The 22,500-nt window shown below is 50.0% G+C and overlaps 2 protein-coding genes across 2 annotated transcripts in view; both read right to left on the reverse strand.

Annotated features, from left to right (window-relative positions):
- Nucleotides 1-5,037, reverse strand: part of tfe3a (transcription factor binding to IGHM enhancer 3a) — an 11,927-nt gene extending 6,890 nt beyond the window's left edge. Inside the window, exons 1-6 of the mRNA XM_076026802.1 lie at nt 4,579-5,037; nt 2,260-2,358; nt 1,870-1,938; nt 1,061-1,229; nt 722-916; nt 506 (exon numbers count right to left, since the gene is read on the reverse strand). Coding sequence (XP_075882917.1) covers nt 506; nt 722-916; nt 1,061-1,229; nt 1,870-1,938; nt 2,260-2,358; nt 4,579-4,718 — 673 coding nt within the window. The 5' untranslated portion in view covers nt 4,719-5,037. The remainder of the gene's footprint in view (nt 1-505; nt 507-721; nt 917-1,060; nt 1,230-1,869; nt 1,939-2,259; nt 2,359-4,578) is intronic.
- A 2,041-nt stretch (nt 5,038-7,078) lies between these two features.
- The window catches only part of fgd1 (FYVE, RhoGEF and PH domain containing 1), a 21,723-nt gene continuing 6,301 nt past the window's right edge, over nt 7,079-22,500 (reverse strand). The window contains exons 2-18 of the mRNA XM_076026779.1: nt 18,056-18,352; nt 17,767-17,965; nt 16,851-17,676; nt 16,313-16,402; nt 16,078-16,226; nt 15,371-15,527; nt 15,146-15,284; nt 14,530-14,588; nt 12,842-12,988; nt 12,659-12,751; nt 12,366-12,445; nt 12,257-12,287; nt 12,066-12,167; nt 11,859-11,987; nt 11,527-11,685; nt 11,286-11,432; nt 7,079-11,100 (exon numbers count right to left, since the gene is read on the reverse strand). Of these exons, the coding sequence (XP_075882894.1) occupies nt 10,825-11,100; nt 11,286-11,432; nt 11,527-11,685; nt 11,859-11,987; nt 12,066-12,167; nt 12,257-12,287; nt 12,366-12,445; nt 12,659-12,751; nt 12,842-12,988; nt 14,530-14,588; nt 15,146-15,284; nt 15,371-15,527; nt 16,078-16,226; nt 16,313-16,402; nt 16,851-17,676; nt 17,767-17,965; nt 18,056-18,352 (3,080 nt within the window). The 3' untranslated portion in view covers nt 7,079-10,824. The remainder of the gene's footprint in view (nt 11,101-11,285; nt 11,433-11,526; nt 11,686-11,858; nt 11,988-12,065; nt 12,168-12,256; nt 12,288-12,365; nt 12,446-12,658; nt 12,752-12,841; nt 12,989-14,529; nt 14,589-15,145; nt 15,285-15,370; nt 15,528-16,077; nt 16,227-16,312; nt 16,403-16,850; nt 17,677-17,766; nt 17,966-18,055; nt 18,353-22,500) is intronic.

The following is a 22,500-nucleotide window of genomic DNA, read 5'->3' on the forward strand; positions in this document are numbered from 1 at the left end:
TGTATGTCTGTGTGTGTGTGTGTGTGTGTGTGTGTGTGTGTATGTGTGTGTATGTGTGTGTGCATGCAAGGGCCCGCTCACTAGAGAAGCAGCTGAGTCTGCGGACTCAGATCCTCTCCACTGGCTGACCCAGCAGAACCTCCCACAGGCAGGAAGAACCGCTGCTGACTCAGCAGAAAGTCACGGACTGCTCCTTTAAAGGAGGCGCTCGGCAAGGCAAGGGCAAACTACGGCCCGGGGACCACATGCGGCCTGTTAAGCTTTTTAATTCGGCCCACTGAACTTGAAGACATTATGTTAATAGTAAGTAAGTCATAAAATAGCCGTTTTTAATCTTTTTTTTTCAGTGTTTTAAGGGTCATTTCAATCAAGAGCTGAGTGGGGCTTCAAAGACACAGATTTTGTTGTAACTTTGATTTTGTTCAATTTCAATTGACATGAAGGCACACGTTTTCTCCATATCCCATGATATATTTTTTCCTCCTATGAGGTGGGTCACCGAAACACTCCATCCATCTGCTCCTGCTCCGGCCCCCTCTGTCAAATTTTAGAACCTATTGTGGCCCACCAGTCAAAAAGTTTGTCCGCCCCTGGCCGAGGCGCTCAAAGTGAAGGGGGCGTGGCTCAGTGGGGAGTGGGGGCGGAGCTGCTGCGATTTCCCATGATGCTTTGCACGTCGGCTTGATCTGTATGTGTGTGTGTGTCCTCTGTCGGTGTTCACCTCCATTTTTGGACGGCTGCTGTCCGCGGGCTCCAGCCTGAGGGTGGGGCTAATGGGGGAGTGGCTCAGCGCCGCCTCCTGATTGGCCGCCTTGCCGCTGAAGGCGCCCTTGGCGGAGGAGAGGTACTGGCGCACCTGCTGCCTCTGCGCCTGCTGGATGTGGTACCTGGTGGGGTTCTCCAGGTGAGTCTGAACCTGAGGGGGGGAGGGGCAGGAGAGGGGGGGCGGTCCTGTCACACAGCTGCATTGTGGGAAACGACACGGAGAAATCTGGAAAGCTTTTTTCGATTTATTTAATTTTTCTTTTTTTTTTTGGATCCTCCTGCCTCCTCGTCGTACCTTGAGCACCTCCACGGGGACCTGAGCGGGCGGCTGGCAGCCGGAGGAGGAGGCGGAGACAGAGATGGGGGCGGAGCAGTCGGCGCGGAGGAGCATCTGTTGCTGCTGCGCCTCCTTCTGCTGCTCCTCCAGGGCCTGCTGACGCATCAGGTCCTGTCGCATTAGAACCCTGCACGGACAAGAGAGCAGGACGGTGGGCTGCAGCTGCGCACTCTGCTGGACCATGGTGGTACTGCATACCTAGGGGGCCTCAGGCTGTAAGGGCTGCATTGGTTCAGACCAGGGATGTAAAACGTACGTTTTTTTTTCCAGCTTGCGAGATGATTTTGCAAAGTATAAAAACCAGCCGCAATTTTTCAATTAAAGAAACTCCAGTTCTAAACGTGTCCACTGGGTGTCGCAACAGCGTTTATGTTAGGCAAACAAAGTGTTAATACCGGGGTGGAGCAAGTAGGCCAGAGTGTAGCAGGTCCAAAGCTAACATGTTGCTCCACCCACCCAATTATGTCTCCTATTTGCCGCCCTCATTGTCCCAAAATGTCTCTCTCGAAGAAGTGGAAGCAGAATGCAGAGTGTTCCAAGAACACAATTAAAGTAAAACAAAGAGAACAATCTGGAGTTGTCAGTGTTTTCAAGTTATTATTACGCCATGATTTTACCAGTTCTGGCCTCCTGGGGAATAGATTTTCCTCTATGTCGCCCCGTAAACTAAAATGAGTTTGACAGCCCTGGTTTAGACTGAGTTGCTCATCATTGTAACATATAATAAAATATAATATAATAATGTGTGTGTGAGTGTGTGTGTTTACCTGGATGACATGGCTGACTGCAGTGAGGATGAGGAGGACGAGGAGGATGTAGCTGCAGCTGCTGCTGAGCTGAAGGGGGAGAGGGAGAGCGAGAGAGTTTCTTGTTAGTTGCTGTTTTGAACAAAGGTCACTCAAATTAGCTCAATTAGACAACTACAACTTCACACAAGCATTCTGCTGTCACACTGAATTTCGTTATCAAACTTTAATTCTCTGTTTTACATCTCCTTTTTTATTTTACTGGTTTCACCAAAAGTGGATGTTACGGAAAGAGTCTTTCCAAAAGTCTTCCAGCTGCTCCACCTGGATGACCACCACCTGACCGGTCACGCGCTGACTCACTCAGGCTAACCGAGGTGGGCAAGGTTGGCTGGGGTCGCTGGGCGTTACCTGATGCTGATTGGCTGGCTCTTGATCTGGTAGTAGGCGTCGCAGTCGGACGGCAGTAGGTTGTCCACCTCGATGTCGGCCACGATGCCGGACTCCACCCTGACGGACGACACAGCAATATACCAATCAAAGGAGAGAGAGAGAGAGACAGAGAGAGAGAGAGAGAGAGAGAGCGAGAGAGAGAGAAAGAGAGAGAAAACAATCGCCTGCAGTTCCTCTGACGTCCACCAGGGGGAGGCTGCTACGGTCAGAAACCACTGAGGGGTGCAAGAACGCTGCTCTCAACAAAATCCAGAACGACAGAGCCCCTCTCTTTCGCTCCTGTCTTTCTTGATCTCTCTCTCTCTCCCTCTCACACACGCGCACACACACATACACACACAGAAAAAGATCTAGTGTCTAACGAGAGTTCAGTGGAAACGGGAGAAGAAGAAAGTGGAGGAACAACATCTGTCAGCAGTTTACTTTTACCGCTGCCAGCCAGACTTCCTGTGTGTGTGTGTGTGTGTGAGATTTCTGCTGAATCACTTCCCTTCGAGGCGCCACACATTCCTTAATAAAAACCATTAAAAAAAAAAAATCCTCTTTCCTTGCCCAGGACTGATGTTTTGCTGCTCAGAAGCCTCCACACACACACAACGTTTCATTCAGTCGTCACCCTGAGTTTTCATCTTATTTCTTTCTTTACTCTCCATCCATTCTCAATTCCCACTTCTTCCTGCACTCAGGGTCGCGGGGGTCTGCTGGAGCCTCTCCCAGCTGTCATAGGGTGAAGGCAGGGTGACACCCTTGTCAAGTGGTCAGTTCATGGCAGGGCCACATTGAGACAAACAACCTTTCGCACTCCCATACACACCTACGGACAATTTAGAGTTTCCAATTCACCTCACATGCGTGTTCTTGGTCTGTGGGAGGAAGCCGTAGAACCCGGAAAGAACCAATACAAGAACAGGGAGAACATGAAAAACTCCACATTGAAAAGCACCAGGAGGCTCGGGACCGGAATCGATTATTTCACACAATAACCTTTGGAAAAGGGGGAGGGGTCTCCGGGAAAAAAAACAAGACAAAGCCAGGAGGATGGTGGTGGTTGGGTGCATGTCTGTCACATTCAAAGCAGTCCAATCAGATTCCACTTCCTCCACCAGTGGGGCCAGTGGGATCATAACTGCTCCCCAACTGGGCCAATCAGCAGCCTTCAATCCAGCTATGAAATTAAATGAGACGACAGAGGTCGCTGGGGTCAACGCCAGGGCATCCTCACCTGACAGCAGTGTGTGTGTGTGTGTCAGACGAAATAGGGCCAAAATATCCTTCATCATCCCCATCATCATCGTCGCCAGGAGCTTAACACTGAGATAAACACACTCACATCCACACACACTCCCCCAAAAGCCACCTCGAACTTGTTTTTAGTTTTGCTTTCTGTCAGACACAGCTTTCACATAGTTCATGTTTTCCTCTGTGTGTGTGTGTGTGTGTGTGTGTGTGTGTGTGTGTGTGTGTGTGTGTTTCTGGGTCTGGTTGTGTATTTATGGGACTGAAGGACTCGTCCAGACTTGTCCACAGGACTTTCCGTCTCCATGTTCCCCTGGGAAAACACAGGCCTACAAGCGTGTGTGTGTGTGTGTGTGTGTGTGTGTGTTTGCGCGCGCATGTCGGATGACTCATTAAACCAGAAGGCAAAGAGGATCAGAGATCAAGGGTCAAACAAGAGCAAGAGCAACAAACTTGGCATTGACGTTCAGGAGTGACATCATTGTCGTCGTGGTCATATGATGAGACTAACGCCAAACTCCATATATAATGCTGACAAATTAAATAGTTTTGGCTTGTTTAGCAGCCAGACTGAAAACCTGGGCAGCTCCTCCAGAAGGACGGGCACTCATGACGAGATTTCAGGATTTATCGTATCGATGCCTCGCATGTTCATTCTGTGACAGAAAAAAAAAAAAAAAAAAACTGAACAAAAAAGTGAAACTTTTGGAATTGATGAGTCATCAACTGTCTAAATCACAGGTGCTTCTTGATCCCCGTGCTGGAATCATCGCTGCAAACTCCCTCTGGAATCTGAGCTGTTTTCAATCAATTGGATCACCGACCAACACGACTGAAGCGCTCCCCTCCACAGTCCAAAATCACATCCGGGTCAACGGTGAGGGCCCCTGGTCAAGACCCCCCGACGTACAGGTCGCTTCCTTATTGGTTGTCACCTCAAAAAAAATAAATAAATCAGCAACGAGCACCGCGGGGGAAATAAATTAAAATCTGAGGTTTTTTGAATGGAGTCTGGCGGGGCTGGAGACTTAACGGACTCACCGGACCAGATTGAGCGTTTCGGCCGAGTCCAGGATGACGAAGACGGTCTGCGGCTGCAATATCCCGGCGGCCTGCTGCGGCTCCGCCTCGGCTCGGTTCGGCTCCCCGCTCGGGACCAGTTCCGGGCTGAAAGCAGACATTTCTACACGGAGGGAGTTTTTTTTGTCTTCCACGCACAAACACAAACACGGTACTTTGTTGTTTTATTTTTCCTTGTCAGCTGCCACCGGGAAATCACCGCGGCATGATGCGATCCGACCCCTGCAGGAGGAAGGTGAAGTGCCGGGGAAGGTTGCGGGTCTGGAGCACGACTGCCGAGGGGCACCTGGAGAGCCTAAGAATACTGACAGACTGACTGACTGACTGACTGGAAGACAGGCGGCAGCCTGGAGCACAGAAATAGAACACATAGACTAGCCATTTGTACCAACCCGGATTTAAATTCGGGCGCATGAATCATATTCCAAATAGTCAAATAACCAATAGAAATTTTTCAATTTATTTTATTTTTTAAATTTAATTTAATCAAACGATTACGTCACCCTCCAGGATCATCCCACGTCCCGAACCCGAAGGCGATACTTCCTGGTAGAATATAATGCAACACTGTCGGATATAAAACTGAATCTGTGGTGTAGAATGACAGTGAAGAGACCTTTGCAGGTGCGTCGAGAGTCCAGCTATCAGCTGAAGAGTATCACATCCATTACAACACATCGCGTATATGCCACTTTCGGAAGTTGGACTTGATGTTGCAAAAGGCAATTTAAACATTGTGGAATGAATATGAAGGAAACAGCGCTCAAAAATAAAAGATACAATGGAAAGAAATCTATCATATCTCACCTGGCTGGTTGGATATTGAATTATTGAACCACTACCCTTCAATTCAAGTTTTCAGTAGTGCATGATTATTGCTGTCAACGTCATTGACTTTTTTGTGCTTATGTAAAATAGTTTAAAGTTCAATTTCTTTATTACAATTCGCTTGTAGCCAGTGGATTATTAGGGAATTAGGAGGGTTATTAACAAACGGATGAGCTCAATTAAACATTTCAATATTTGTTGATGATTGCATGTGAACATCATGACAATATGATGGTGTCAAATTTAAGTTTGGAGACATTTTCAACACGGAATTATTAAACTTCTGTTCAAAACAAAACTTTTGTTTATTTCTATCTGCGATAGTTGATCTATCTGTTCTGTTTCTATGTATGACTCAGACTCGGGGGCCGGGCCTCGAGTCCAGGACTGAGATCCTCCGGACCAATGAGCTGCTGCTCTCCTCGCCGCCAGCCAATAGAAGAGCCGCTCTGCGCTCCTCTGACTCCGCCATCTTGTTTGTTTTCTTTCTCGCTCTTACGGGAATCGGAGGTTGGGGAGGGGGTTCGTGGGGGATTTCCAGTGACGACACGTCTTCGCGCTGATCGGCCGAGCATGGACTGACATGCGAGCTGTCCAATCAGAAAGCCGGCCAGAAGAGAGGCGGGAAAGTTGGAACTTTGACATCAGCGCGCCGTAGTTCGTTGTGATGACGTAATTGTCACGTTTCTAATTGATTTAAACACCTAATGTGGAATTGCCCATGGCCTCCAAGCTGGGACCACGTGACCGAGCACATGTTCGATAAATTCGAGAATTATTTTCTCTCTTTTTAAACTGTATTCTCAGTATTTAAACACAAATTCTATCTAGATGAGATTGTCGATCATCTCATTTCATATCTTGTACCGCTGTTTACTGAATTCTCAGATTATGAAACACAGTGTTACGGTTCCTCAAACTCGAGTCTATTTACAATTACTTTTAGGAGATTTACTGCTCTTTCCTGTGTTAGTACTTTTTGCCACTGGTGGGCGTTGTTGCTCTATATGTAAATAGTCCTACCACCAACAGCTGTTTGTCAGAGATGAAATAGCAGGAAATGTCAAACGGCACCAAAATAAAGTCAGGCAGTCAGCTTTTAATGATTTATTTCATTTATAACCTCATAAACATTTCTTGTTGTGTATTTTCTTACAGAGGGGCATGATGGGAAACGAGGGAGGGGTGAGGGGCAGGGGCAGTGGCCGGCCACTAACCGATAAACAAAAAACAAACCTGCGGTCAACCGATAGTCAATAATTAGCTATCACCAATAATCTGCAATCAATAAACACTCAATAACCAGCAACAGCAAGACAGTGGAAGTACAGGAGGAGGAGGAAGCGGAAGTAGCACACCTAGCTGCAGTCACATGACGCTAACACGCTGCAGAGAAGCTAACGGCAACGAGTGCTTCCACCTCATGACATCAGTGGCTGGTCCTCTGATTGCCTCCCAAGGAGATGAACACATTTTGTCAAGAACTCACAGCCCGCATTTTACTTCCCACAGAGCCATTCAGCCGCAGCCACAGCGGTGCAGTCGACGGTGTGACAAGGAAACGCTGTCATTCAAACAGCGTAGTTGCTCTCTGACAATATGTCAAAGCAGAGAGTCCGAAATAAAAAAAATGAAAAAAAGTGAAACTTTGGGTTGAAGAGGATAGATAAATGCAGAACCCACAGTTTAGCGGACAGCCATTGATATTTGGCACAAGCAACAAAGTTAAGAAACTGTAAGGCAAAGATACCGACAGAACTGATGACAAGCCCAGCGCTAACCCGACAAAACCAGTTCCAACTCGCTCCCACTGAGCGGCACCGCTACAGCAAAGTGCTAGCAACTCGAATGCACTTCCCATGACGCTTGGTCGGTTCAAGCAGGCTTTTGCTACGGCTAGCTTGCTTTACGCAAATGCTAATGTCTGGTTGTAAAACGAGAGAGAAGCCAGTCGGGTTATCTTGCTACATCAAACACTAAACCGCGGCGGCGGCTGTGTCATCAGTTAGCGACTGGGGAAACATGGCAGCCTCACCAGGTCACCAGGTGATTGAATCAGTTTGATTCAGCAGCGCAATAATTTTCCTTCCTGCGTCTTTAGCTAATGCGGTGATCCAGTCAGCCGGTTTTAATGACGCATCTTGAAGTCTCTGCCTTCAACAAATGAGATAAATATTGAAATAAATATTGGCTCGATGGAGCGATCATGCTCATCTCCAGTTATAACCAGCTCAGAGTGAAACTGCAACTGGCCAGAGGAAACCGCGGAGCCCAGCCCAAAGGAAACACAGGTTATATTTAAAAATACACAAGGTGGTTTTACATCCCAGCCCCAAAACGCTGCGTGCTCTCGATACTGAACGCTGATTAGCTGTTGAATATGTGCTTTGGCACTTGAAGCAAAGGTGAACTCTGATATTACACACCACAGTTCAACTGTATATCACACACACACACACACACACCCAACCGCCCACACACACACACACATATTGAGCAGAAATGGTGAGAACCAGTCAGGACTGTTTAAAGCCAGTCTGTACACAAACTTTTTTTTTTTTAAGCAAACATAATAGTGAACAACTGCCCAGTGCACAAATTAAATTTAGTATTTTCACCACATCAAGAGAAATGAAAATGATGGCAAGTTACTGGCCGTTTCCTCTCAGTCTAAGTGATGGAAGAGAGGACTCACATATCACACAGGTGAGGACTCACACTCACAGAGGAGAGGACTCACCCACCACAGAGGACAGGACTCGCACGCCTCAGAGGACAGGACTCACACTCACACAGGAGAGGACGCACACCACAGGAGAGGACTCACACCGCAGAGGAGAGGACTCACCCACCACAGAGGACAGGACTCGCACGCCTCAGAGGACAGGACTCACACTCACACAGGAGAGGACGCACACCACAGGAGAGGACTCACACCGCAGAGGAGAGGACTCACCCATCACAGAGGACAGGACTCGCACGCCTCAGAGGACAGGACTCACACTCACACAGGAGAGGACTCACACCACAGTGGAGAGGACTCACACACCACACATGAGAGGACTCACTCACACAGAAGAGGACTCACACACTGATCGGAGGCACAGAGGAAGGTGACTCTGACCAATGCAGGTTAAAGGAAAAGTCTGACACTTCCAGACAGGTGTGAGGATCAGAGCGATGAGCTGAGGGCAGGGGTCACCCAGAAGGAGGTCCCACAAACAATCTGGACTCACAACCCCCTCACACTTTAAACCACATTGAGCTGTAAAAAAAAAAAAAAAAAAAAATGGTTTGGCGTTTGGTTTACTAAGTGAAAATATTCTCACCAAAAATAATTACCCCATTAAACTAGAATGATTACTCAACATCATCTCTGTGCTCGTATAAGATGTGTTTGAAATATCCAATACCTTCTCAGCAGCTCTGAGTGTTTTCACACTGTCAGACTTTTCCTTTTACCTCCACCATCACAGATGTAAATCTGGAATGTGGAACCCGACCTTAGTGGCGGAACAGCGAGCGTGAACTTTTAACCTTTGTTCAGTCACATGACGGAAGGGAGAGGCCAGGGCAGCCACAGGAGAATAAATTATATTTACAACAAAAAAAAAACTTTTCTCTTTGTTTTTCATTTTGCATCAACTTGCATCAAGCAAACATCAAAGCAAACCCGACTCATGAACACGGAAATATCCAACAAGAGGTCACTTCCTCGAGATTCATCTGAAGAACAACAACAGCAAGAAGGTTTGATTATCGTCCACACTGTCGAAAAACACCCGGATGGTGCGAAGTGTCGAGCTGAAGCTCTTCAGATCGGCTTTGTCTCACGTCTGGGTCACTGTTCGAGTCTGAGAGCTGCGCTCGGTGGAAACCAGCTTCAAAACAAAAAATCACCGGGCTGCCGATTCACCTCCGGGTGTCTGTGTGGAAGCTCGAGTGGTTCGGTTTGGGGGGGGGGAAGTCACTAATATTGACTCTGTATTTTTAGACTGATGAGACTTGAAGAAGCACATCTGTATTTTTTTTATAAAAAAAAATTCCTTCTTATATCACAATATTCAGACACTAATATTACAGGTAACAGATATTAAGCAAAACTTCTGAGTATAATTAAATATAATGGAAGTGTACACGATGGTTACAGCTTGGAATTGAATTTGATTCAGCTCTTTAAATTCATGTCTTGATTCATGTCAGTCTAAAAAAAAATCATTTTTTTATTGTCTTGCAAAAAGGAGGTTTGTTTGGAGACCAATTTTGTCAGCACGAATGAGGAAACAAATGTATCAAAATGTAAATTTCGCAGTTTTCGTTCTAACCATTCAACTCTTTTTGTTCTATTTCTTAAAAAACTCTCTGGACTAAAAAGACTTTTTGTGGATGATATTTCTGACATTTGGAGTCGTTTACAAAGAACCATTTCCAATATCACACGTCTCGTACCAAAAGTCGCCATTAGTCGGGGGCGGGGCAGCGCAGCTGAGTGACACTTCCAGCTTGAATTTGATTGGCATATTTGGAGGTGGGGCAACAGCAGTGAGAAAAATGTTTTCTTCCTTTGTGGGAAATTTGGAATTAAAACACAAACGTCTTTCCTTTAAGTGCATTTTAAGAAGCAATTCAGTCTTTCTCTTCTTCCTTCTTCTTCTGCTTTTTCTTTCTCAGTCTCAGAACAGACACACCAGCGGCGCCCTCTGCAGCTCATGGGTGGACTGCGCTTCTACTTTCTGCTCCTCGGGAGGGGTCCCAGGGAGTCAAAGTTTGTCACACCTGTCTGCTGCTACTCCGTGAACCCGTCAGCCCCGCGGGAACTGAGGTGGAGGTGTTGGCGGTGGTGTTGGTGGGGGTGGAGGGTCTGAAGACTGGTCCAGCCATCAGAACCCCGCCCCCTCCAGAAGCACATGGTTACGTTCATGATGAATGAAGTTGGTGGTGGGAGGAGGGGGGGAGATTTGGAAATCTGGCAGCTTTCACTCATCAATGTCTTTGTTTGTTTTTTTTTCAAACACACGGTTCTGAGGGTCCAATGAGGCGGCGGGGCGGCTCCGCCCACTGTCATGGTTTCAGCAACACGGACGAGAAACGGAGGAAGTCGGAGAGAGATCAGACGGGGGGAGGGGGGCTCATGCAGACACACCACACAACTTTAAATACAAGCATGTGTGCGTGTGTGTGTGTGTGTGTGTGTGTGTGTGTGTGTGTGTGTGTGTGTGTGTGTGTGTGTGTGTGTGTGAGAGAGAGAGAGACGTCTGCTGCATACACATGAACTGGTTTTGCACTGGTTTCTAGTCAGGACCCATCGTCGTCCATTCATCCCGTCGTCCCTCCTCCTCCTCCTACTCCTCCTCCTCTCACTCCTCCTCTTCCTCCAAGTCACGTGTTCTCTCCCTCCGCCGTGGCCGCCAGCTCCTCCCCCTCCTCGTCCACGCACTCCACGATTGACCGGTGGAGCGGATGCTCCTCCCCCCTGCCGGCCCTGGACAGCACGTCCATCCACCGCTGCTGGAGCTCCTCCCCGTCTGCGCTGAAGAAGAGCGTCAGGTGACTCTGGGAGATCTTGAAGGCGTGGCGCCGCTCCAGCCGGTCACATGACTCGGGCAGGGAGACCTCGAACCCAATCAGAGGCACGCTGCGCTGGGCTTTGACATCCTGGCAAAAAAAATGAAAAATATACACTGTTATATGGACCATACCCACTTATTTTCAGTCAGCATTGGGTATACCCACTTCTCCAGAGACCACTGCACCACGGAACACTAGCTAGCACTAGCATAGCAGTTTTTCTTAGTGTATTTTTCTTTTTTAATGTTGGCTGTGTTGTGTTCATGGCCCACCTGCGGAGCGCCGTAGATGTAGAGCACCAGTGGCTCGTTCTCGGGGATGACGAACCACGCCTTCTGCCAGCCCCGCCCGCCCCCCTTCTCCATGTGGTGCAGGAAGCTGCAGATAACGCTGTTCTCCGCCGCCAGGGAGGCCTGTTTCTATGGCAAGCCGGAGGGAAGGACAAGGGAGACGGCCGGTCAGTTTCCCAGGAGGGTCAGAGAGGGAGGCCTCAGACAAGGTCGGCGCACTGACCTCCAGGATGGAGCGCCTCCTGTTGGCGCTGCTGGCCAGCGTGCCAGGATAGGGCGCCACTCCCACCAACATGGCGTAGCAGTCCACACACACGCGGTTGGTACGGTTGTTGTCGTACGACAGGCGAGCGCGGAACTCGGAACATTTCCCACAAACCACCTGGGTTGAAGAGGAGACAAACCCTGTCATAATGTGCATGAAGCAAATGGGACAAAATACAGTAGCTCGTCCCCGATTTACACAGCAGGAAAGAGGGGAGAGCTGGGAAGGCTTATGAGCAAACAGTGAGCGGGCCAGCAGGGGGCACCGCTAGAGGTGGTGGCTGTACGTACGTGTCCGCAGGCCTTGCAGTGGTGCCTCCTCTTGGTGATGGAGTTGAACGGCTCCTGGCACTTCATACACAGAGTAACCTCCTTCTCCCGGATGGGCGTCGGCGCACGTTTCCCCAACTCCACGCAGCTCTGAGGGCCCAAACAGGTTAGTCTAGGTCGTTGGTGTACTCTATCAAGTGTCTATCAAGTGCCTCTATCAAGGTGTACCGGCGAGTGAGGCGGCGTGGACTCATCATCCCGCAGCGAACAGGTGAGGTGCCTGAAGCTCTCCACTGTCTGCTCGTGCCTCTGGATGGTGGCCTGGATGGCCTGGACACGCACACGCACACACACACACACATTATTATTATTTCTGGTTTGACTGAGATGAAGGACGAGTTGATGTGGAGATGTCGTACCTGGATCCAGTCTTTCTTTTCCTCCTCCGTCCTGCAGACACAACACAGGGAGTCTGTCACAATCGCACACTGCCAGGCAGTGGTTGTGTGTGTGTTTGTATGTGTGTACCTGGCCTGCAGCTCCAGGGATCTCTGCTTTCCAGACACAAGGAACGTTCTGGGAACGGCGACGCTGCTGGTCTCCTTCAGCTGGAAAGGCAGACAGACAGGCAGGCAGATGGACAGACAGACAGATAGATGGACAGTAAGACAGACAGATGGGCAGACGGGAAGGTAGACAGATGGACAGACAGACAGACAAGAGGACAGACAGACAGACAGGTGGACAGACAGGTTAAACCAGATCCATCATGTGACCCGTGATGATGAGCGCGGGCACGGCCAGAGGCCCCACCCACCCACCTCCATCCCGTCCACATCGATGCGAGCGCGGACGCCGTACTTCTGTCCAATCAGACGCAGCTTGGGGACGCAGTAGAGGAGGCGGTCGTTGAACTACGGAGACAGAAGGGGGAGAGGGAGGTGTTAACTTCCTGATGCTGGGCAGGACCGAGTGGCAGGCAGGGAGAGGGCGGGGCCGTCTACCAGGATGAGGTATCGGTCCTGCGTGCTGCCGTTCTTATTGGACAGTTTGAGGATGTGGCCCTCCTTGATGAGCTCGTTGGTGGGGCTCACGATGTCTTCCTCGCCGCCCAGAAGCTCATACACCTTCAGCAGCTTCCTCATCCGCTCCTGCAGGACAACAACAATGACAAAGGTTTATACGTGCCGCTTCCATATTCTATATTGTATAACCTGTGGTTCTAAACTAGTTGAGTCTCAGGACCCACAATTTTTTTTCCAAATCATGAAGTCACAACCAAATTTATTCCACAGCACTTAAATTTATTCCATAAAAATAAAAACGCTAGCCCACTTTCTATCATGTATAGTTACAAAATATATTGAAATTAAACCAATCAAAACAGCTGCAAACCAATCAAAACAGCTCTGCGATCCAAAAATGAATCGCGATCCACCAGTTGAGAAACACTAGCATAGCCCAATCCATATTTGGATGTGTGGGCGGTGCCAGATGTAAGCAGAACCACTGCAATTGGCTTCTAAATTTTCACCACACTCACGATTATATGACCGTTTTTACTCTAAAAATCAGACAAAATGAACATTTGAGCCAATTGGCTGAAATTCTTTTAACAGCCTCTAAAAATATTGTAAATGTTTGTAATGTAATTAATTCAAGGCTCCTCCCCCTACATGACAGTAATTTCAAGGATTTTTGCAGCCAACTGTGGCGGTCTCTGGGGGCCAAAACAATAGAATACAGGTTTCGGTAGTTATGCATTGGCCACCTACGATCATCTTTTCAAACAGTCACCGATTCAAACAACATCTGCCACGTGGTGTATTATCTTGAGCTAGCATTGACATTGACTGTGTAGAATTCTGTTGCCAGAGTGGAAGCTAACAGTGTGGCTCTGTGTGTGTCTGTGTGTGTGTGAGGCTCTTAAAAAAAAAATGCCTGGTTGAACTGCGTTCTAGCTCTCTTTCCCTCTTTGAGCTTGTGAGTGACGGTGCCGCTAATGAGACGCGTGGCCGCCTGTTAGCGTAGCGTCCCGCCCTGACAGAGCGGCCGCGGCGCAACGGCGCCCTTTAATCAGCCGACGAGAGGCACTTTACAAGCTCTCGCGTCATCCACGCCGTAAAACTTCAAGGCTTCGCGCCGAGTGAGGCTTCACTTTCCACTGTTTTCACTGGGACCAGACTTTTTCCTCACAGATTCCTGGATGAACTTAGAGGGTCTGCAGTTCACAGCCTGACCCAAAGGGGTCAGACTGAAGAATCACTCAATGTGAACACTAATGTACGAAAAATAACACACTTAATCCTGATTTATCCTGATTTGTTATCCTGAATAGAATCTACTAAATTAATTCAATAATACGGATGTTTGATAGTTGAGAGTAATAGTTTTTTAATAGCTATAATGGCAATTTTCAGTAATTTGTTGTGATTATTTTCTCAAACCAGTTCCTTACAGAAGATCTTCCACGTTGCTAAAGGGCAGAGCGACGAGTGTTTGTGTCTGAGGCCGTTAATGACTTTAATCACAGCCACCTAATGACAAGCTGCAAACCGCGTCTGATGCGGTCACATGAGTCACACTGTGTGTGTGTGTGTGTGTGTGTGTGCGTGTGTGTGTGGTAAACCGTGACCACACACTGATGGAGGGTGACAGCTCCGGGTGTTGGCGGCGAATCCAACACACTCACCGTTTTCCTGATGGCGGCGTTGGAGTGTTCTGCTGCTGTGGCGATCAGCTCCAGAGACTCTGTAGAGAGACAGAACACACACACACACACACACACACACACACACACACACACACACACACACACACACATCGTCAGGGATTCGCTGTGACAAGAGAGGGACAAGAGGCTAAACGAGCAGCTACAGTTGTGGGAAAACCTTTGGATAGAAAACCCCAACAGACTGAAGCTGCAGCCCCCCCAGTGGCCGGATCTTGTACTGCTAAATCTGCCTTTTTTTCTCCTTGTGAGTGAAGGTGGTGGGAGGAGCTTCAGTTTTGACACTGCTGACCTTCACGTGGTTGAAAACAAGAGAGCGGTTCTGCTTGGAGCCACGAATCCTGTCGCTACGCTTCCAAAGCGAAGAAATTCAATCAGGTTCGTCCTTTCAGATGAGGTCTGAACGGGGTTCCTGCTTCCTGTGGGCGGTGCTAAGCTTACTATGAGAACTACTCGCTTCCTGTGCACAGACAGGCCACTTCCTACAGGAAACACCCCGCTACAACACATCAACTCCTCCTTCCTGCTGTTCCAGAGTGCGTGTGTATGTGTGTGTGTGTGTGTTTGTTTTCCCTACTCTGGGCGTCCCTGTGGTCCGGGGCATCCTCAGGCAGTCGGTGCAGGTAGTCCTTTAGCAGCAGCTCGTAGCGAGGAATCCTCTGGACCGGCTCCAGCATGTGATGCTGCAGCGTCAGGTTCCCGCAGCGCTCCTCCCTCTGCACGACAACGACGACAAGAACAACAAGGTGAACTCAGAGACAGCACGCCACTAAGAGACAACTGCATGCCTACCCTACCCTACCTGGATCTCCTGGATGATGAGCTTGAACTGAGCCGAGCGCTCCATCCAGGTGTTAACCAGCTCCATGGCGCGGTCGAAGTTCTTCACATACTCGCCATACATCTTCAGGAAGGGCGCCAGCTTCTGGAGGATGTCACCGATCCGAGGGTTCAGATCCCTGCAGAGAGTCGGGGTTGGTGTCAGATTGGGGGGGGTGGGGTGTAGAAGAAGGTGTGGCCACGAAGGATGTATTATAAGAACTGGATATCGGACTGGCAATATGACGGTGCGCCGATTCTTTCCAGTGGCCACTCAAAGTACTGCAGCAAAAAAAAAACACTGGACCCAAAAAGCATTATTTCCATAGACCGCAAAACAAAAGTAAACTCTAAAATGGCTGCCAGGACGACTGTGACCTGAAATGTGGTTCATAATAAATCTTTCAATTGCAGATTTTCTTTTCAGTCTTTTAGTCTTTCAAAAAAATACATAAAGGCCACATAATCAAAAGAAAAGAGTTTTATATTCCCAGCGTGATGGCACAGCGTTGTACATGGCACTGTGTCTCGGCTCATTCTGATTGGCTGATGCGTCCTGGTGCATCATGGGAGCTACACGCGCTCTATGGGCCCTATAGTGCGGAGGTCAAAAACCTTTTCTGGGTGAGCAACTACTTTGAAATGAATGGGCCGCCATATTGGATCCTCGGGGACTTGGTGGCCACTCACCACTCCTCCATCCGCTTCTGCAGCGCCGGCAGCAGGAACTGCTGGTGGAAGCAGTAGATGGAGCAGATGTTGGAGAAGATTCCCTGGACCACGTCACAGGGGAAGGAGGAGCGGGAGCGAGCCTCCTCCAGAAGGCGGGCGCAGAAGACCTGGCAGATTGGGAGGACAGGGTGAGGTCACTGGTCAGAGGGTGGGGCCCACTGGTCACACCTGCTGCGATTGGCAGGTGACTCACCTGGTCGAGGAGGTGGAGCTTGGTCACGTAGGCGATCTCGGTGTGCAGCAGCTCGTTGGCGATGTTGAAGACCCTCTGCTGGACGGACAGCTGGAGGACACACACGCACACACACACACACGGGTTGGAAAGGAAGTGAAGTAAAAATATTCAGGGAGGTTTATCTAATAAACTATTTCTTTTTCTGATGTCTTTTTACTTTTACATTTGTCCTATCTAACTATCTGTACGTTCTACTGCTTACATTAGGAAACTTGTGTTTAAAAGTCTGACAGTTCTGGCTGTGCTGCAGTTGAAAAAGAAAACCTAATCCTGATTCTATTGAGAGTAGCAAAGCTGTTCACAATTATCCAGATGATCTTGAAGACCTCTGACCTCTGACCTCTGGTCAGTTCGGTCCAGATTACTCTGTCACAACTTTTTCACTTCTTGCAAAACGATCAACAACTGTATTGTTTCACCAATGTAAAAACACACTCGCTCGTCATGACATGGTGTCATGTGACCTCCCACCTGCAGGCTCCGCTCCCCGCCTCACCTCAATGGAGTCCTGTCGGTCAGCCTTGCTGGGCGGCGGCAGCACCACCAGCGTCAGCTCCGTCTCCTCCTCCTCCTCCAGGTCGCTGTCTCCCTCTTCGGAGAAGTCCCGCCTCCTGCGGGCCCCGCCTCCTACGCCCCTGCTGGTGTCCCCCGTCTCCTCCTCGCCGCCCTCGCCGGCGTACGAGGACGAGCTGGAGAGGCGGGGCAGCAGGGCGGGGCTGCAGGGGAAGGCCACGCCTCCCTCGTCCACGCCGGCAAAGCACAGCTCCTCGCTGTGCGACGGCGAGCTGATGCTGTCGATGCCGCTGTCGCGGTTGGCCAGCTTCCCGTCCGTCTGCGAGGAAGGGAGGGAGAGCCGCTCCGATGGCTCCGATTGGTCGAGCTGCGGCGCCAGTGGGGCCGGCACTGGCAGCTGCTGCTGCTGCGTCTCCCTCATCTCCACGGTGACCACATCATCCTCCGGATGCTTCTCCGAGGGGCTGTAGCCCGACTCCATGGAGAGACGCTTCTGCTGGAGCTCGTCGCAGCAGGCCGCCGCCAGTTCTTCATCTTCATCATCATCATCATCATCTTCGTCGTCGTCGTCGTCGTCGACGACGTCATCGTGGTGGAGCGCCTCCCCCTCGGCATGGACCTTCTGTGTGATGTCATCGCTGCCGCTCAACTGCAGTGGTGGCGGCGGGGGGTCCTCCTCGGGCGGGGGAGGGGCGGGCGAAGATGACGAGGGGGGCGACGAAGGTCGGGAGGAGGAGGAGGAAGAGGGGTCAGGCAGGCGGGGACACAGGGCCCCGCCGGTGATGTCGGGCACCACGATGATCTGTTCTCTGCAAAAAAAAACAAATAAGAAAAACAGCGAAATCAGCACTTGTGACCACGATGACATCATCACCCAGCTCCGACCAATAGGGGCTCACCGCTCAAACTTCTCGATGAGCGACAGGACGCAGGTGGGGGAGGCGGTGCCGTCGCCGTGCGGGGGCGGGGTCCGCGTCCCCTTGGGGTCGGCTGGGAGGGGCCTGCAGGGTGGCGGTGGGGGGAGGGGCTTGTCTGGAGCTCGGGGGCGTGGCCTCGATCCCCCCGCCTGCGGCTGCAGGTGGGCGGGCTTCGGGGGAACTGGCGGGAGGTTTCAGTTAAATCAGTTACATTATATACATTATTATTATACTTGGTATCACAATATAGCTGCGGCCGACGGAGTGTTACCCTGCGGCTTCGGCCCGGGGAGCGGCGGCCTCCTGCTGGGGGGTGTGGTCATCGTCGGGGTCGTGGTCGTTGCGGTCGTGGTCGGCCCCGGCAGCTCCGGCGGCCCCGTGTCGTTGACCCGTGACAGCTCCGCCCCTCCATCTAAGGAGGCGGGACCTGAGGATGAGTGGACGCAGGGACCCGGGTCAGAGCTTGGCTCGGGGTCGGCGTCCAGCGCCCCCTGGTGGCCGCATGGCGAGCAGGACGGCTCCAGAGAAAGGCTCTTTGTCAGCAAGCTGGGACTGGAGGAGGAGGGGCCTGGGTGGAGGGAGGGAGGAGAAGATAGGAGGCGGAGGTCACGTGACAATAATGAGGTGTCTGACTATAGCTGCGTTACTGTTGACACAAAAAGATCATTAAAAGAATAACCAATCCCAAATTTTGCGGTGTTTAAGGCGCTCGGTCATTTACAAAGTCCCTCATTTACATTTTAATTTGGCCGCGTGACCTCGGTGACCTCTGCGACCTCTGCGACATCTGCCAGAGACGAGTTCCAACTGAGACAGATGAGAGCGTTTGAGGAGCCGGATGGAATCAAATGATGGCAAAAGCAGCCCACACACACACACGCGCGCGCACACGTGCACACACACACACACACACACACACACACACACACACACACACACACACACACACTAATAGCTTCCACATGAGGTCCCTGGCGGGACAGAAATAAACTCCACATGCCGGGCCAGACCGGGGAGATGTTTGTGGTCTGTTGGAGCTGAAAGCTGATTGGCCGGCTCAGGCTACTCTCCGGCGGCGGATTGGCTAAAACACATCATTTACAACAACATCAAACGTTCATCTTGGTCCTGTGCTTCTGCAACCCCTCCCCCCACCCACACACACACACACACTCCACCCCCCATTCCATACAGACGAGTACCGTGTTGAGCTCAGTCAGCTAAACTGCATTTCCCATGAGGCTTTGAGGCTCCCAGCAGGAGCCCTGCAGCGGCTTCATTCATCTCAAGCTCACAGCGCCGGCCAAACGTTTCACAGCAACTTCCTGTCATGAAGCTGCTTTCGGCCAAGTCACGGTTCCTTCCCTCCTAATTCATTATTCATGACAAATCAGAAACCTGTTGGTTTGTTTACAGATCGTCGTCTAAACTTTAATTATTCATTTTATTCTAGTCTAAACGGCTTCCTGGTTCAATCTCTTGATGCCTCTAATGACGGATTAGACTGATTGTCCTCACGCTCTGCCCGCAAACTCCCATCTGTCAATTCTTATAACAGCAAAACCAAGCATCATCTGAGAAGAACTCAAAGTAGAAAACTAAAGAAACCTAAAGAAAATCTCAAAGCTTCAATTCCACCAAAGACCACGAGGCGATAAATCGAGCCTGAGAAGCAGAGAAGTGTGGGTTGTATTTTATGCATGGATTGTCTCCAGAACACCCACAGCTTGATCTGATTGGTCGATGTAGGTCACCGAAGGAAATATATCTCATTCAAATGTACAGAAAAATGAAAATATTTCAGTGAAAAAATAGCAGAAATTGTCTTGGCGGTCGCTTGAAACACATTGGGCAAAAGGGCTGCGTGTGTGTGTGTGTGTGTGTGTGTGTGTGTGTGTGTGTGTGTGTGTGTACAGATGTGAATATGATAGTAAAGGTCATGGGAAAACATCAACAGGCTAATTTAAAGCAGATGGTTTGCGTGTGTGTGCACGCGCGTGCGTGCGTGTGTGTGTGTGCATGTGTGTCAAATGTGTGTGTTAAATCATAGCTTCCACTCGTTGAACTGACAGTCTGTTGTTGCTCCTCATTGCGCCATCTGTTGTCAGTCAGTCAGTCTGCGCCTCTGGACCATGAAACGACTACATTTCCCAGAATTCCTCTTTTTAATTGGAATTCCAATGTGCAGGTCTGTATGTTATGAGTATGTTAATGATAAAGTCACTTCCTGGATCTTGGTCCTGAGGGTTTGCCCCGCCCCCTTTCAAGTAACTTCCTGTCAAACCTCGAACCCAATACACGATGTGACATTGCTGTGTTGCACATTTGTGAATGAGGCGGAAAAACTCTGCCCATTTGTCCGTCATATCTTAAGTGGACCAATCAGATTGCTTGTTTACCGGTAGAGCCGGTTTGTAATTGTGAAAAAGGGGGAGAATCAACCCGTGCCACCGCCCACGCTGTTCACAAGCATTAGCTTCCTGTTCTTGACCCGTCGGGAACTTACCCATTAATCCAACCTCACATTAGTCCGACAAATTGCCCATTGGTCCGACCTCTCATTAGGGTTAGGGTTAGGGGAGGTTGGACCAATGCGCAATTTGTCAAACTAATGTGAGGTCGCACTTATGGGTGGTCAGACCAATGCCATGCTCCCTAACTGATATCCCCCGAAGAAGCTGATGGGTCGACTCAAATTCTGACCGGGTGAAAATGATGAGGATCCAAAAGAATTCCAAGAGAATTTATTTGGAAGACAAACAGGTATGTGTGTCTTCCAACCTCAGTGTGGATTTGAGAACACAGCGCCCACTCAGGAGACAGGAAGTGAATCCACTCGAACCACTGACTCGGCTAACTTTGGTTCTCAAACGCGCAATTCCCCCCTGTACCAAGCGACAATTTACAGCCAAATTTCAGCAACAAGGAATTTCACCACAGACAGTACACAGGGTGGCCATGTTAGCCTGCTCATCCTGAGCTAGGCTAGCAGTTTTCCCTCTGCCTTTGCACTAAGCTCTGCAACCAGGAGGCAGATCAGATCTCTGTATGTATGTGTGTATGTGTGTGTGCGTGTGTGTGTGTGTGTGTGTGTGTGTGAGTGAGTGAGTGTGAGTGTGTGTGTGAGTGTGTGTGTGTGTTTGTGTGTGTGTGTGTATGTGTAGGACGTTATGGTTTGAATAAAATCAGCTTGCTGCAGCAAGACTGTCACCTTCACAGCTCTTTGCCGCACACAAACACACACACACACACACTGTGCAGGCAAGTGTGTGTGTGTGTGTGTGTGTGTGTGTGTGTGTGTGTGTGTGTGTGTGCATGTGTTGCAGCAATGGGCCAGCAGCAGCAGCAGCAGCAGCAGCAGCAGCACCAGCAGCAGTGAGTGACGGAAGGAACACAGAAGAGGCGCCTAAGATTATTCTGTAGCATCAAACCTTCCCACACACACACACACACACACACACACACACACAGAGCAGCAGAATACAGATCACCGCAGCGTTTCTCTGAGAGCTCAGGCCTGATAAATCCTCAGCGCTGGAACAGGTTCCTACAGGAACTATTTTGGGAAGGTGTGACAGGAGGACCGAGTTCCGCAGCAATGACGGAACCAAATGGGATTTTGGAACGTCTTCCCCAGCAGAACTGAATCTGCTCTGGATGCTGAAGGTGGAACCTTGAGAAGGTTCTGAAGATTTGTTTCGTTTCGTTCTTTAAGCTGAGGATCAGCAGAAACTAAAGCTATTCTGGTTCTTCTGGATGATGAGCAACCTCGCAGATCCTAACAATCAAGCAGGAGTTTCTAGGGGGATTAGAAGGGGTTCTAGAAGGGTCCTTCCTGGAGGTCCGTTACGTGTTACCCCAACAGGAAGTGACACCCACCCAGGTGCTTTCAGGGTTCTACTGCTTGACAAATTCTTTGTGGTCCATCCAAGGACATCAAGAAGGTCATTTTACTACCTCCCATCACCTCCACAAGGTTCCTGGGATCCGGACCTCCAGATGAGCTCCGCACGGCTGCGATCTGCGTCGCCGTCTGTTCTGACCCAGATCTGTTGGTTGCCACGGAGACGAGCGACACAGCTGATTCTGTGTCAGTGTGTGAGCAGACACCGCCTCCGCCACACACATGTCGTTAAAGGGTTAATCACTCTGTGTGTGTGTGTGTGTGTGTGTGTGTGTGTGTGTGTGTGTGTGTGTGTGTGTGTGTGTCCGTGTGCGTGCGTGCAGGGGGTGTGTCAGTCTGTCTATCTGCAGAAACAAACACTCAGACACACACACAGATGCAGAACACACACTACGAAATGACGCCACCTCCATCCTGCTGTTCACCCACATCAGCCTCAATTCAGCTGCCATCCTGCCTCAGAAATCAATGGATTAGGAGTCAATCAATAGAACACTCCCCCCGCCCCTCACCCCTCTCTCTCACACACACGCACACGCACGCACACACACACACACACACACACACACACACACACACACACACACAGCTTTAGTGAGGGCCACGGACTGGATCCTGTCTGGATCGGAGTGACCGCTGATCGATCGGCCGGATTGGCTCTTCGATCATCGAAAATTCTGTCCGTGAGCGGGAGGCTCGAGCGCGCGCACGCGCACGCGCCTCATCCCCGTCTCGTCGGCGCGCAGGCTCACATCTGGCAGACGCAGTGTCAACGCAGCCATACTAGCCTACATTCACTGCGGCGAGATGTC

Source organism: Nelusetta ayraudi, unplaced genomic scaffold (assembly GCF_046127955.1).
Source record: "Nelusetta ayraudi isolate G7.1 ecotype Tasmania unplaced genomic scaffold, CSIRO-AGI_Nayr_v1 ptg000019l, whole genome shotgun sequence".
Taxonomy (NCBI): Eukaryota; Metazoa; Chordata; class Actinopteri; order Tetraodontiformes; family Monacanthidae; genus Nelusetta; species Nelusetta ayraudi.